At 39.0% G+C, this 16,204-nt stretch overlaps 2 protein-coding genes across 2 annotated transcripts; one reads left to right on the top strand and one right to left on the bottom strand.

Annotated features, from left to right (window-relative positions):
- Positions 1-7,276: 7,276 nt before the first annotated feature.
- ccl25a (chemokine (C-C motif) ligand 25a) lies at positions 7,277-9,397 on the top strand. The gene is made up of 5 exons (XM_010746438.3): positions 7,277-7,373; positions 7,976-8,061; positions 8,319-8,436; positions 8,552-8,663; positions 8,905-9,397. Exons 2-5 carry the CDS (start codon positions 7,998-8,000, stop codon positions 8,932-8,934), a joined length of 324 nt encoding a protein of 107 aa, XP_010744740.1. The 5' UTR covers positions 7,277-7,373; positions 7,976-7,997; the 3' UTR covers positions 8,935-9,397.
- Positions 9,398-12,903: 3,506 nt separating this feature from the next.
- On the bottom strand, positions 12,904-15,340 carry LOC104931446 (serine/threonine-protein kinase NIM1). The gene is made up of 4 exons (XM_010746460.3): positions 15,274-15,340; positions 14,887-15,153; positions 13,915-14,183; positions 12,904-13,785 (listed from the first exon to the last, which is right to left on the bottom strand). Exons 1-4 carry the CDS (start codon positions 15,338-15,340, stop codon positions 13,030-13,032), a joined length of 1,359 nt encoding a protein of 452 aa, XP_010744762.3. The 3' UTR covers positions 12,904-13,029.
- Between the last annotated feature and the right edge of the window lie 864 nt (positions 15,341-16,204).

The raw sequence follows: 16,204 nt of genomic DNA, 5'->3' as shown, positions 1-16,204 counted from the left end.
ATGCTTTTTTATGAATGGATGCTCCAGTCTACTACTACTACTACTGCTACAGCAGCAAACCCTCTGCAAGGCCCCTGTAGACATGTATGATTTAAAGTGTTATCAGATATTTATCTTGTGTTTGTATTCAAATATACCAAATCTATCTATCTATCTATCTATCTATCTATCTATCTATCTATCTATCTATCTATCTATCTATCTATCTATCTATCTATCTATCTATCTATCTATCTATGTTGACACTTTAAATAAGAATAACAATATTATGAGTTTTCTATGACCTTGCAAAAAGTAGTAGTAGTTTAACTCATTGTCCACTTATCCACTTATTGTGTGACGTATCATACAGTTCTGTACAGCTGGATAAGGATTTGGCTTGGGAACCAGAAGGTGGCAGACTCAAGTCCAGCATGGTGGACGGTGGAGTCTTGCACAGATCTGACACACACAGAGCAAAAAAACAACCGCATGAAAAAGATGAAAGATGTCCAAAATGCAACAGTTGTGGATCTCAAGAGAAAGTGGATACCTCTGCAGCAAGATAAGTATTAGCATTATATGTTGCAGTGAGGAGGAGAGGTCATAAATAAGTCATATTTATACAGTGGGTACAAAAAGTGACTGAGCAGGAATGTTTTATTTCCCCACAGCGAGGATTATTCTAATCTTCTATATGCAGTTCAGAACCTTTTTTTGTCTTGACACATTTCGTTTTTTGTTTGTTTACCTTTCCAGTTGCAGCTGAAGTTCTGCAGCCTTTCTCTGAATTGTGCTGAGGTATTTAGTATATCAAACAACCATCTGAAGGCATGGCTCAAATAAACACAGGCAGAGTTCACGTTACACGGATTCATGTGTCAGTCTACATGATACACAAGCGCTGCATCGCAGTGAGAAGATTTACAGGTTTGAATCGACCTGTGAGCTGTCAGAATAAAATAACACAAAAATACATTTTATGACATTAATTAAAACAGATATGATACACTGGTGGATTAATATGTGTGTGTATAATGGAAAATAACTAAATCAGAACCTCTGATAGCTTTTTGGCAAATGGTCTGGAGCCAAGAATGAGTAATTTGACTAAATAGACGCAGTTAAAGAAAGCGTATTGAGTTTTATTGACAGTCAATGTTCCAACTAAAACACTTCCACTATCCTTGATGTCTAACACATGTGGAATACATTTCCTACCTCATAACACTTTTTTTTTTTTAACGTTTTGTGCTCTCATCCTCTTTTACTGGCGCACTGGTACCATTTTTTATGGCGGCCACATTTGCTGTGCTGTGAATCAGTCATGAAGGCATCAATGGGCTATTGTGCCATGCTGATTTGTTCCCAGAACTGTAAACACAGAAAAAGCCACTCTAGCTCTGATCAAACCCAGGAGTGCCACGTGGTACAAGAGCAAGCAAGCAAGCATCTGAATTTATTTTGTCCCCTCTCTTTTCTGGACATTTTTTTCCATCTGTCTTTATATAAATGTTTTTAAAGCTTTGTGTCGTGTTGAGTGATCTGCTAGTCTGTGATTTGTCAAAGCAAATGCAGTTCACTTTACCTGCCACTAGAGGGCAGGTAAAGCTAGAGGTACAGTAAGCAAGTCTCCTTCACACACAGACACTTATGACTTTATTAAGGTGACACAAAACAAAAAGTCCATGATGCACTAATGACAATATATTTAACAACACATGTGCAACTTAATAACCAAAAGACAGAAGTCAGCAAACTGCACCTACATACAAACTGAACTGAATAATGCCATTTTCTGAGGCCAGCGTCCTGCACATGTAGTATATCTGCACGTAAGACTTCATACGGCAGAGCAGGTCGACACATCTGTTTATTTGGCTGGAATTACACCAGCACGGAAGTTTATGAAGCAGTCTTGTGCCATCCTCATTAGGCCACATTAACTGTCTCCATGTTCTGTTACACACTTTAGGTCCGGTGTGTAACATTTAAGGGCATCTACTGTTAGAAATTGAATATAATATCCATAACTATGTTTTCATAAGTGTATAATCACCTGAGAATGAGCCTTTGAGAGAACCACCAGAGAGTTCACCATGTTGAACCACTTTGTTTCTACAGTAGCTCAGAAGGGACAAACCAAACACTGGCTCGCACTAGGACCTTTTGCATTTTTTTTTTACAAGTTTCATGGCCAATGTAGTTTTTTCTTCTTCATGCTTAAAGCAAAAAGGAGAGGTGACAGGTTTTTTTTAGTTGGTTGCAATCTGAAACTTCACCACTAGATATCACCAAAGTCGACACACTGGACCTTTAAAAATAATACCAGATAAGATGATTGGAATAATGTGAACACATAACACATCAATCTGGGGCAACTGGACCTGGTTGAGGATCCATGAAGACATTTCACCTCTCATCGAAGGTTTTAAAGGTTGTTATCAACTTAAAAGACGTGACGAGAAGTGAAAGGTAATAGAATAATCCAAAAGGTTTTTGTAGAACAACATCTGTGTATTCTTTACTTGGAAACTGGTTCATAGCCGAATCGATTGTCACACACCATTTGTGAATCAAGACATATCCACATTTACACTCACTGACAGATTTCCCTGTATCTTTAAAAACCGCGAATCAGCTTCTGTTATGACAAGAAAATGACACTGAGACATAATAGAGATATTTATCTTACTATCTTGAGATAATGAGAGCCACACATTGTAGCTGTTTCTGTCTAAGTTTCTGTCATGCTCTGTCTCTCATTCTCCCATAAACTTTTTGCAGTACATGTACATGAAATGTTTCAATTAGAAAGTGACAGAGAAAGAAAGAAGAGTAAGGCAGAAATAATAGACAATAAATTAGTGGTTTGCTTTGTTAGTTCAACTATTGTTAAGGAACACTGAGTAGCACGTTTCCTAAGAGTTGAATTGCACAATACCCACCAGAAGTTTTCAGAAGGAATCATACTTCAAATTTCCCCTTCAGGCACATTTCAAACAAGCCACTGCTTGTGTTTACGCTGCTTTCTACAGAAGGCCCTCGTCTGTCAGGAGGGCTTGGCTTGCGCGTTGAGTCGTAACAGTTTCACTTCTTCTCTTATCCATCAGTGTAGCTTCATGTCCAATGTCCGCTGTAAATCACTGAGTCAACATTTTTATTGGTGGCAGGCCAGGGAACCTAACTCACGCCAAATCATACATATACTCCAGCTAAATGTTTGTACATTTTTGTAGGATGTGTGTATGTGCTACTTTGAAGTATTGTAAGACAACCTCAGATACACTTTGTTACATAACGGGCTTCTCGTTTTTTACAGATCGTTGTAACTTATACCAAAAGATAAGACTCAGGGGAATTTCACTGGAAAAGAAACAAAGCTAATTCTTGGTGCATTCTTTAACAAAACCCCCAAAACCATCTCATTTGTCGAGTGTTGTAATGTTTGGTCTTGTCTTCTGATAAGCTTCTGATACAACAGAAATGCTTGCTTGAAAACTGTTCCCACAATGAGACCCGGGAACAACTCCAAAAATGATCAATTTAGCCATGTTTGGTATCGAAGTGTAAACATATGAACACGTTCTCGGTGAAGAAAACCGCAGAGGGCTGGGAGACTTGACATAGCGCGCTCTATATGTCACTCCCAATTTACCACACTAGAGCGTTTTATGTTTTTTAATGCCAGAAATAATGCTAATATTGGACTTTTGGGCGTCCATTACCTCTGTCTTCAATATCTGATTGATGGTTAGTTTCAAAAGGGGCAAATGTTGATCTGCCGCTCTGTGAAAGGACAGGAACTCCAGTCTCAAAGGTCAGATACGAAGTAACTTATGGAAACTTTAATATCATGTTTATTTGGCTGTGATTACCTTTGATGATTATGGGATTGTCTTTATCTGTCTTTTCTCTATGTTGGTTTGTTGGTTGGATTATGATTGTGGCATTTCTTCCCCAAAGGTAAAAGTAGAAAACGTTTTGATCTTGACATGATCGTGACATTTCCTCACCTCGAGCAATCACTCGGGATTGAATGGACTTATCCTCACTCCCCTTCAAGTTTTTCTTTGCACGTTCATGTTCAACTACTTTTGCAGCTTCGTGACCTTTCTGTCTCACCAGCACGCACAGAAAACAACCTTATGATATACCGAAAAGTGTAAAAAAAAAAAAGTTTTTCTCCTGCAGTTTACAAATGGATGGTTGCAACAGAAGTAAATGTTAAATCAGTGTCATTATTCAGTCTACTGTGTGAGACAGCTCCGTCTTCCTATCTTCATACTGCAGCCTTTTCATACTGTGTGCCAAAGTCAGTGTCTCATACTGATAAATGGCTTGACATGATGTCTTCTTTCATATGCATTCAAGACGACGGTGGCGGTGAATGCATAAAACAACACATCACCTTGTCTGAAAAGATTGCTCAAGGCAACACGCTGTATCATTACACGGCCCGTGTCCAAGTTCCCTTGGCAGTGGACCATCATCTCCTGACAAATTTAATGCCATTAATCCATCAGGATATTGTGAATTATGCAATCACAACCAGGAATAAGATAAATTAAAGGTTGGTTTTCCAACTAACTTCAGATCTCTTTCATGCTGTACTGTGATCAAACCCACACAGCTGGCAGGGAACAAGACCAGAATCGCACAGAAAGACTGAGGCGTTTTTTTGTTATTCAATCACAGTCAATCACATTTATATAAGCTGTTTTAATACCTTGGTGGCAACTGAAAAGAAACAATAAATTGTTTGATTTTTTGTATGTTACAATGCATGTCTTCGTGTGTCCTGGAGTGTAGTAAACAACTAAAGTGGCTACCAGTATCCTGCAGGCAAAGGAAATGAGAAGGGCAGGTCTGTGAAACGCCTCGTTGGACTTCTGCAGGCTGTTTGAACATGAGTATTAGTAAGAGTATAAACAGGGAACAGTGCTATCAGATGTCCACTCAGGCACTCAAGGATCATTAATATCTGTCACCGAGTGTTGAACAAGAATCTGTGTGAAAAGAACACCGGAGCCTGTTTTTTAAGAATTAAAAGGAAAAGCTTTGGGTGGATATGCATCTTGGCGACGCTGACAAGTGTTTTTTAATGCAAAGCTTCTCAACTGTCAGATCTCAACGTGGCTGAAGAAAGGATGCTTCATTTCTGGTACTGTACAACTGATGTTTCATACATCAGAGTCTTGAGAACATTGGCAAGCATTACTGAGAAAGTCAACAGATTTGTGGGGGATGTGCTTCATTTCTCACGCTTACCTGAGTTGATAAAGGACTAATAACGCTGACACGTCGGCCATTCACTTTAGATATACCTACATTAAGAAATCACTAATGATTTTATTTTCTCTTCCCGTCAGCTTCAAGGGTTAAATCGGGTTCAGGTTTTCATTTGAGATTTATTGATTACGAGATACAGCTTTTATGGCCTTATAAAACTTCCTGTTGGGGATTTCCACCTGTTATTAAAAGTAAATGAGCAACAGCAACAGCAACACTTTATGCCAACCACGGACAATGAACGCAATGTATCTCAGAATAAAAACAATATATAATGTGTTTGATTTCAACAAGTAACTACTAAAAGTCTGAAAGTTTGATGCTGACAGACGTCGTATAGTAGTAGTGGTAGGTAGTTAGCAAACCTCACAGAATTATTATCACATTAACTGTACAGTACGGACTGTATTCAGACGGCACCTTTATCCAAAGCACTTACACTCTATAGCTTGCCTTTCATTCAGACTTACACAGATGACAGTGAGCTTATCTTTGCCATCGGCCTTGAGGAGAAGAGAGGTTTAAATGTGCGATGATTTCAGATTGTCCAAAACAAGGCACCTACAAGTCCAGAGTCTAGTTTTAGTAATATTAAATGTGTTATATAATGTGATTATAGGTGTATGTGTTTGTGCATTTACAGTAGAAGATCATTATATAACTGAACAAATTGAATTGCCTGTGCATGTGTATACAACATAAACAATACCTTCCATGCGGAATAAGGAAAACGCATATTCATATCCATGTACATGAACACATGTACTTTAATATCTACCCAGTTTGAGCAAAAACACAATGCACAATGACAGAGCGTGCTTGTATTCAGAGAGATCACTTGAGAAAGACGATACCAATCTGACCTGTTAACACTTCTGCAGGATAACGGCTGCATCCTAGCACAATAATTTGATTGTCTAAGTCTGTTATTTCAACCTTAAGGGCTGTACTTCAGTGCATGGATTTCCTCAGCAGAATGTTTTGGACACAAATTGAGAGCTTATGTGAGATTAATGGCACTTCATTCAACAGGCATTATGAAAGTATTAGAGCACAGGTTCTCAAACTGTGGTACGAGTACCACTAGTGGTATGCGACCTTGCTGTCGTGGTATTTGGATCTCTGAAATGTTTTTTTATTAAAATTAAATAATAGAAAACAAGAAATTGCTGGAATATTATTTAAAATAAGTTTTGCATTTCCTGAAATATCTTCAATATCATCCCAGTACGTTGTCACGTTCATGCATAATGCATGCATACATAAAAAGACTGCCATACGTGGCTTCAAACCAAAAATGTTAGGAAGAGAAGTGCAGATCAGGAGTATCACTTTTCCACTAAATGAAATCAAACTCTAGTGGTTGAACTGGTGTTCAACAACAATCAGCAATAAATAATCTCTTTAAGAGTGCTATTAAGAGGTCCATAGTTGAACAGGGTCAGGCTACACTGCTGGATTATAACAACTGTCAAAACAGTGCTACTTGGAGAAACAAAATATTTACTGAGTTGGAACGTGGTATAAAAAGTTTGAGAAACACTGTATTAGTGTATTTCTCAATATGTACTGTTATTGTGACGGCATGTTAAAACCTTTAAGTGTTTAACGGATCAAGCCTAGAATAACAGCCTAAGAATAACATGCGAATACATAAGATCATTTACTAAGAAAGACATATATTGTTTGCAAGAACAGGGACCTTCCACCCAATTGAAGAGATGTCATTGCACATGCTTTTGTCAAAAACTTTTGTCTCTAACTTCTTACTTCAATCAATAGTTCTCCTGCATTAGCTGGCAGAGAACCTTACGTGAAGTGGCAGACACATGATACGACTAACATCTCGATTAAGTAACGCACAAAAAAACCTTCATCTGTCCGTCATTGAGTTGAGTTGAAATAATAAAGTAAATAAAAAAGAAAAAAAAAGAGAAAGAAGGAAGATGATCTGCAGTGCAAAGGTTGCGTTTATTGTAACACGATACTTGGCTGAGTGCCCCCCGTGCTTCAGGGCTTTATAAGAGTAGTTTGCCTCACCTGCACAGACAGAAGAAGAGAGCGAGAGACCTAATAATACATGTACATCTGGAGCATTTGAGGTGAGTTACCTGTAATCCTAAGAATATACTGATTTGCTAATTTGTTTCCTCAGTATCTTTTAATAGTTATTAGTATTTCAAAAGATAAGACTGAGTAATTTACTTTACTTTACTTTACTTTACTTTACTTTACTTTACTTTACTTTTCTTTGTATAGATGTGTCTTGTTTAGCCAAAAAGCAAAATTTAGTAGTATGAAAATCTTATGTCTCAGATCAAATAGATTTAAGCACAGAGCACAGATGTTTTTTTAGCACCTCAAAGGCAATAATATTTAATGTTGTTCCTCACCAGGAAAAAAGCAAACATAACTGAAACATTTTGATATTTAAAAAAAAGCTGCTTAATGTTTCAGAACAATTGCTTCATTCAACAGGTGCCAAAAGGTCCTTTAATGTAAAATACTTTAATGATTGTGAAATATGGCAGAATGCATGTACATAATACACACAGAGAGCCGATATGAAATATTTGTACAATGGTCAAGGTCTGAAATGTGACTATGTAGGGCGTGGGTGGAACTGAGGTACGATGATTGCAGAGTGATAAGGCTGACTTCAACTACACGTTCTCACCCTTTGCATCCATCTGGCTATTTTCAGAGCTGTAACCACAGACGGCAACATGCGGCTCAACACACTCTTCTTCCTGCTGACCATATCTTGCCTCAGTCTTGCATTGGCACAAGGTAAGACATTGTAAAAGAACAGCTGGTATCTGGCAGTAGTGTCCCATAGGCGGCATGTAATACAGATCTTTGAACACACAGCAACAATAAATGAGGGTCAATGAGGCGGGTTTATTGCCTAAGTGCCTGTGTGGGCTGCACTGTTCATTTCTGTTGAGCAACTTTAGCATTTCCTCATTGTGACAATTGCCTTTTGATTTAATGTCTATGTTGTGCAGATGATGTTGTATAAATTGTTATAATTTCTGCTCCTTCAGTGGCCTATGATGACTGCTGTTTGAAATATGTGAAACAAATGAACCACAAAACTCAAAAGCATGCAGTGGAGTACAGGGTGCAGGTGACAGATGGAGGCTGCAACATCCCCGCTGTAATGTAAGTACACATGAACATCCGTTTTTAAAACTGACCTGACTTTCAAAAACGTTGGATGTTTTCTGTGACTGCTACTCAAAGTAAACTAAATCTTTTTGCATGAATTACTCTCTAGCTTCACCATGCGGAAAGGGCGTGTGTTCTGCACAGACCCCAGAGAGGCATGGGTCCAAAAACTGATGAAGAAGATTGATGCTAAGAAAAACCAGAAACTCTCCAAAAACCAGGTGGGTCATTATTGATGTTTTTGCACATTTTTTCCCAAGTCCTATGTGTCTAGCAACCAGTCCTAGCAACCTTGTTTTGTGTGGAAAGCTGTCAACGCTGTAATGCAACCAACATGTGTTTGATGTGTTTGTGTTTGTATCTCGATGTACAAAAGAATAAGGCATCTTGAATCAAGAGCAATGACTTTAAAACAATTTGAATTTTTTCAATTTTTCAAATCAGTGTTTTTGCTCTTCACAGCACAATCCACGACGGCCGAACAGAGGTTGAGGACGACCGCCTGCTACATCGCTCCTGTAAACATTTACTCCTCTGCCATCTAGATCTTATCAAGCTACAATTGTTTTATGGTGTCTTATTGGAGCAAAGGCAGAGGACGATCATGGCAACCTTACCTTAGCCATGCTTTTGCTTTCCCTCTGCACATCATAAAGGTCAACGGCTCGGGTGGAATCGCAGCAGCCATTTATTATACAGACTGTCCGCTGCACACTACATAAATGTGACTGCTTTCGTGCTTTTTTCGAGACATCAGATATTCATTCAGGCTGTTTAATTCATTAAGAGTGATGAGTGTAAACTATAATATGTATATATAGATGTAACATTTAGAGTATTTCCTGCATAATGTGTGTATATACTAAACAGAAAGCTTTTTTTTTTCCTTTCAGAATTTTGTGTATATATTCCCATAAAAGAATTATATAACAATAAACTTGCTTTCACCACCCAGTCCCATGTGATATTGTATAAACGTCTCTGATTACGTTCACATAAATGTTTTTATACAGGGTTTCGGCATTTCCTCTTGGCCCACTCTTTGGTGTTATTTGAATTTGGACACTAGGTTTTTTTTTAATGCAGCTGCTGGCTATGATTCTCCTTCCTCGCCTGATGTTATCGTCATTAAACATAGTTTATGCTGGCAGTATTTTGCTTTACAAAAGTTCTATACAAGCAGATACGTAATTGCTCTCACCTTGAACAGCCTTTGACCACCATCATTTCTACCACAGATCATTACAACAGAGGAAAAAGACAAGCAACCCAATCAGCAGACACAGCAGTGGCTTATTCACCATTTTACACACGGTCTTGTTTCCACATGTGAATGTGAATGTGCTTTTCACGTGTTATACTGATGCTATCATAAGTCAGTGAAGTCCCAAAGAAAGAGAGAAAGGGGGCACATGTGAAGCTCCAGCGATATTATCTGTGAATGCGATGTGCTGATTTACAACCAAGCGTATATGATGTGACATGGCGCCGGATACATTCATTAATCTGCGTGCGTTTACATTCACATTTCCCGAAGACATTGACAAGAACTGCTGGGACATGCGGCTGATAAAATCTCACTGAGCAATGCAGGGTGTCTGAGTGCGCTGTCTGTGGGGATTGATGACTTCCACAGACTGGTGCCTTGCAGACAAACTTTGCGTTGCCTCGATATATGCATCAATAGAAACACAGTCAGACCGTACAGGTCTGTGCAATATATTTTTCTAACTATCTGATGTCTGCAAAGATACGAGCGTGTCTTCTCAGCTACGTGTACATGTGATTGAGCGTGAGAGTTGTGTGGCAATCAGCTTTAAAAAGCAGATAATCCTCCATGCACACAGGTGAAGTATTTGTTTTAATAAGCTGCCAACGTCTTGCCAAAAGCCAGAGCTGAGAGATAACTTGACAAATACATAGTAATTACCCAGACATGAATGGTGATGGACACCCAAACACACTGGGAAAGACTGATAGATGCACCTCTTTCAGAGGTCAAAGAATTAGGTTGCAGCTTGAGGAAAGATTTTGGAGCTGAGGTATAGTTTCTTCTTGTTTATATCAAAACAATGCTGACAAATGCTGTTTGCTTTTGCATGCTGGGGCAGAAAGAAATACTTGATTGGCATCATAAGAAGAAATTTTAGCCTCCTTTTATGTTGGGAAGAAAAAACTATGAAAGGAAAGTATGAGATCAGGAAACAATGTGTGGAAAAATCATTTTACACAATGTGATAATTTGGAGGAAATAAGATGATGGAGCGCGATACTGGGGAAAAAAAGCAGAGAAAATGGTGTTCTAACTTGTTGCACAAGGATTTGAGAAACAGAAACGAAAGCTTCAAACGTTGCAGCACAGACTTGTTGTTTCCAGTTGTTGTATCGCTGCCACCTTCATACCTTCATAACTTTGAAATTCATGTTAACAGAAGTCTGTGCAAGTTTGGTGTGAAAGAAAAAAAAACGTCTTATAAATCATGACTCCGATGAAAGAAAGGTAGAAAGGGCAACGAGAAATGATGAAAGCGGTCATAAAACGTTGCATGCCATGAAGTTATTTGAAACTAGCATTAAATTGATTGCCATATTATTTCATATTCTTTATTCTTGACAGAGCAAACATGCAGCAAAGGGCCACAGGTCGGATTCGAACCCTGGGCCACTGCTGAGCTGTCGTACTGCTGCTCTACCAACTGAGCTAATCTAAAAACTGAGACACCACAATATTTTTTACTCTTTAACCTAACCCTAAAAAACTATTTCACCATGAGCAGTGAATTGAATTTATATTTATTTTACTATTTTATGCTAATAAGTCACACCATGATTGTAGTCGGCAGTTTTCAGTGTTGAACTCAATTTATTGTAGTTACAGGAAATCTCTAAATGTATTATTTATAATTACATACAGTATACAAATAAAGAATGAAAAATACAGTACATAGGAAATATAATGTGGAAAATTCACAATTTTGCAGAAATAAAACAGACCTTTAAATAAAAGTTATGCATTCAAATATCCGCAATATTATTCAGGTTTTTTCTTTGAAATAACACAATGCAATAAAAATACAATTCAATGGAATCTACTGAATTATTTTTGAAATATCTAGCATACAAAATGAATAACCTCTTGCCGTGCTGATTTCATTTATTTGTTGACAAACACTAAATCAGAGGTGTCAAACTCATTTTAGTTCACGGGCCACATACTGGCCAAATGATTTGAAGTAGACGATGAACCGTCTATACGAAACAGATGAACGTCACACACATCATCGCGTGGGATGTAATTCTAAGAATATGTGCCAGTTTTTCCACATTCGGTCAGTCTGCTGTCATTATGTGCATCCCGATTTATAGATCACTGTCTACAAAGGCACAAAATGTTTAGTCACATGTATTGTGGAACTGAACAACAATGTTTTTCTTTCAGCAACAGAATTGTATTTTGATGAAAAATGGGTATTAATAACTTCTCTGCACGTGGGTCTGATTGGAGTGGGCTGTATGTTTGATACTCCTGCACTAAAATATAATAAGACATTGACAAAGCCCTATTGATCTGCACTATATTTGATCTTTTTTATCTTTAGCTTTTTTGTGTTTTTTTGATTTCCTCATTCTTGTTGCCTTACTGAAAGAGTTCAGCCCCCATGTGAAATCCCGTCATGCTCAGTTGGTCATGCTGTTCACACTGTAAAAACTTTAGATGTTATCTTAGTGGACAGAAAAGTGCCAAGTACAGTCACAGATTATGCCTCTGGGTTTTAAACTTTCATTCTCACATTTACATGATGTGGAAATCAAGCCGAAACTGAACTTACATAAAATGAGAACCTCAATTCAAAACCAGATTCAAATCCGGAAACACTGATTACCTTTATAGTCATTCAAGGAACAGTTGAACATTTGGGGGAATTTGTTTGTTGGCACTCTTTCAAAACCGTTTTGATTTTATGTCTGTGTTTTATGTATGAAGCCGGAGCCAGGAGGCGATTAGCCAGGACCGTTATGGTTCATTGAGTAATAGTTAGTGATGAATAACAGTAGTGTCTACTGGTTTACTCACAAACTCGTGTGGCAACAGGACTCTGTGAAGTCATTGCACCCACCTGTTGTTCTCCAGGAAGCTGTCACAGGACATAACTTTCCCCTAAAACCACAAATTTGTTTTTTTGGTGAGACTGTTTGCATATGAATGAAACAAACAGCATGTTAATTAGTCAGCCGCTGGGGCGTTGGTTGACATATTTATAACTTTGGTGAGATTCACACCAGCTCTTTTTACTGGCAAAGCTGTCAGTCCAACTTCAATCAAACGTTCGTACAGTTTACTGCCATTCAAAGTGCTTTTCAGATGACTCACAAGCCAATAAGAAACCAGTTCAACTGTAAACAGTAAAATATGAATATGTAATGTAATGTAATAAAAAATCTAATAAAAACTCGATGATAATGACGTTTTAAACCGTGAAATTATTAAAGAAAATAAATACTAGTCAGCTAAGCTCATATTTAACACACACGAACATCAGAGTGGCAAAATGTTGGAAAACTATTCCATTAAAAAAAAAAACTAAACTACATGATCACACAGACCACAGAGTGGCGTTTGTTCAGCAGGCCGTCTGAGCCTGCCCTCCATGTCAGTCTGTTCTGGGATTGCTTGGTGCACATCTGGCTGTAGCCCACAGCTTCAACAGACCTCCTCTTTTGGGAGCGGTGCAGCAAAATCCGATAAGCACCGGTAATTGGGCTTCTTAAGTCTAGGTTGTTGTTGCGGAGATGGATCTTTGTGATGCCAAGATCCTCCAGGGCTGCTTTCACATTGAGTTCATCAGCGCTTAGGATGTCAGAAGGCTCGATCAGGTGGTTGGGTGTGGGGCTACAAGCAGGGTAGGCCTGGGTGTATTCAATACCTCTCATCCAGTCGCTGTCCATGAGCTGCGCTATAGTGAGGCGATCCACAGGGACAGGCATCAGGAGGCCCTTAATGACCTCCTGGCATGACCCCGGTACAAAGGGGGGAATGGCGTACGAGCCCTCTAGGATACAACACCTAAGCTTGCTCGTGTTAGTAGCTTTGAATGGCATTGTGGCAGTCACAATGAAGTAAAGCAAAACACCCAGCGCCCAAATATCTGCATACTGGCCACTGTAACCTTTTTCTTTGAACAGCTCGGGCGCTGCGTACGGCGGAGAGCCGCAGAACGTGTGAAGGACATCGTTGGGGCTGCAGGACGTGCTGAAACCGAAGTCACCCACTTTAATGCAGTAGGTGTTGGTGTAGAAGATGTTCTCAGCCTTCAGGTCCCTGTGCACGATATTACTGTCATGCTGGGAAAAGAGAAACAATGTTTTTAGATTGTTAGTTCTTACAGGAGCAAGCTAAACATTCTTTCTGCACAGTTTGTATTAAAGAAAACTTTGAATATTCTGCACCGGGTTTGTCTGCTGCTGACCTACCATGTGTTTGACAGCAGACAGGACCTGGGAAAACACAAGTTTGCTCTCCAGGTCTGACAGGCGCCCTCTGGTGCTGATACGGGAGAAGAGCTCTCCTCCACTGGCGTACTCCATCACCAGGTAGAGCCTCTTGAACGTCTCCACCACCTCATACAGGCGCACTATGTTTGGGTGAGACAGTTTCTCCATGCAAGACATTTCAGAGTCGAACAGAGCTTGTGATCGCTTCTCCAGGCGTCCTTTATCCAGGATTTTTACTGCCACTCGTTCTGTCAGATGAAGATATGAATAAAGGCAGTGAGGAAACAAAGTCTAAACGAACTACAGTGCATAAATTTACCCCTATATTTTCTATTATTGAATGTTTTATTTAATTATTATGGTTCTAGATCGTAAAAACATTCTAGATGTTTCAAAATTTAGATGCAAATTAAGAAAACCTGTTGAGATTGCATACAAATATTCTGTTTAATGCATACATAGCTTAATTTAAGTGTTTTACATTTCACAAATCACATTTATTACATTTCCTTAAAGCATGAGACTTTATGGAACATGCAATAAATGCACAATATAACATAAACACTTAATGAAAAAGTATTTAAACTTGAAATCATTATGTTCAGTATAGGCAACATGACCCAGTTTCTGTGTTTTACTTGGAGGAGATATGAGAGGTGTGGCTTCCTCTGGCTGAACTTATCATTAATTTGACAGATTTATTGGAGTGACTCTGACGCACGCACTTTAACTATCTCAGCACCAGATAGAGGGCTTTAAACCAACTGAATATACACGGATTATTTTCTCATTTTGAAGTATCTACAGAAAATACAACAATGTGAGAAATTTGAACATTGTTTTTGTGGCCGAAAAAAAAAGGATTGTGATTGCACTGGTGTCAGTCTACAACCTGGATCACTGAAGCTGTGAAAATAGTAAAGTAAAGTAAAGTAAAACCCAGCATCTCACCTTTTGTCAGGTCATGTATCCCCAGTCTAACCTGAGAGAAGTTTCCGGACCCGATCTCTCCTCTCAGCTCGTAAAGTCCCACCCGTCGTCCAAATGTCAGATCATTTATCACCCTCTCCGAATGAGTCAGATCATAAAAGGCCTTCGAAAAGGCAGTGTGCTGCATCACCTCCTGCTCCTCTGACGTGCACTCCTTTTTACCCATCTTCGGGGTCGTCAGGGTGAAAATGTTTTCCTGGTGTGAATTTGTCTTTGTCACGTGAGGCCCTGGGAAGGAGAACAGAATCAAGCTGGTGTCAAACAGCAATGTTTGTTCAAGAGGTATCTCTATAAATCTAGATTCTAATAATCCTATCATTCAAACTGAGTGATGTGGTCTGTACTCACGTGTTTTCCCTTTGATATTCTTCTTCCTTTCTGTGTTGATGGCATTATTTCTGTTGTTCAAATACATGATTTCGATCCCAGACACCAGAAGGTATCAGAAGGTTGAAGATTTCGAGAAACGACGAGGTGATAAGTTACCCAGAAATCTGATTTCCACAAACCGAAAACTGAAGCAAAAACAATGTCAGCAGCATGATGTGAATTTAAAACCATCTGCATGCATAAAGAAAAAGATTCAGATGATGATGCCTTGTCCAGATGCTGTCATAGTACCACTTCTGTTTTTGCCTGCTGTCTCTCTCTACGCTGTAAGCACTGTATCCTGCTGTATAATCCAGAACTGCTGCATGACGCCATGTAATCCCAGAGTTTGAGACTCCTCCTACGTAGATAGACAATAGACAGGCTGTCCAGAGGCCTCTTTAACCTCCAGACACGAACATGCCACCTGATGCAGGTGCCTGAATAGGACATTGATGGGATTATCTCTATAACGCACTGTACTGTTAGGGGTCAAGCGACTGGAGGAAGGTTAAAACTGCATTCAGAGTGATTCTCTATCCAGTGGTTGGAAGTATAAATGACTTTTTACGTTATAATTCAGACTTTATTATTATTTTTAGACTTAATCTGAGGTATTGCGTTGGCCACTTTGGTTATAAATAATCGTTTTCATTTTCAACCAAATCAAAACCAAAAAAAAAAAGCTACTTCAGCCTCCCAACCTCAACCAGAACGACTCCAACACCATTGTCAAGTTTGCTGATGACACATCTGTGGTGAGCCTGAGTGACTGGAGTCAATGACAAGGTCTGCCTGAAGGGAGTAACTTGACCCGCGAGTGTTAAGCCACTTAACTCCTCCTGAACATCAGCAAGAATAAAGAGATGATAGTGTAATCTGGACTTCTGGGAATATCAATATGTCTTCG

The sequence above is a fragment of the Larimichthys crocea genome, chromosome II (assembly GCF_000972845.2).
Source record: "Larimichthys crocea isolate SSNF chromosome II, L_crocea_2.0, whole genome shotgun sequence".
Lineage (NCBI taxonomy): Eukaryota > Metazoa > Chordata > Actinopteri > Sciaenidae > Larimichthys > Larimichthys crocea.
The sequence above is the reverse complement of the archived record's forward strand: the minus strand, read 5'-3'. Positions and strand labels throughout refer to the sequence as shown.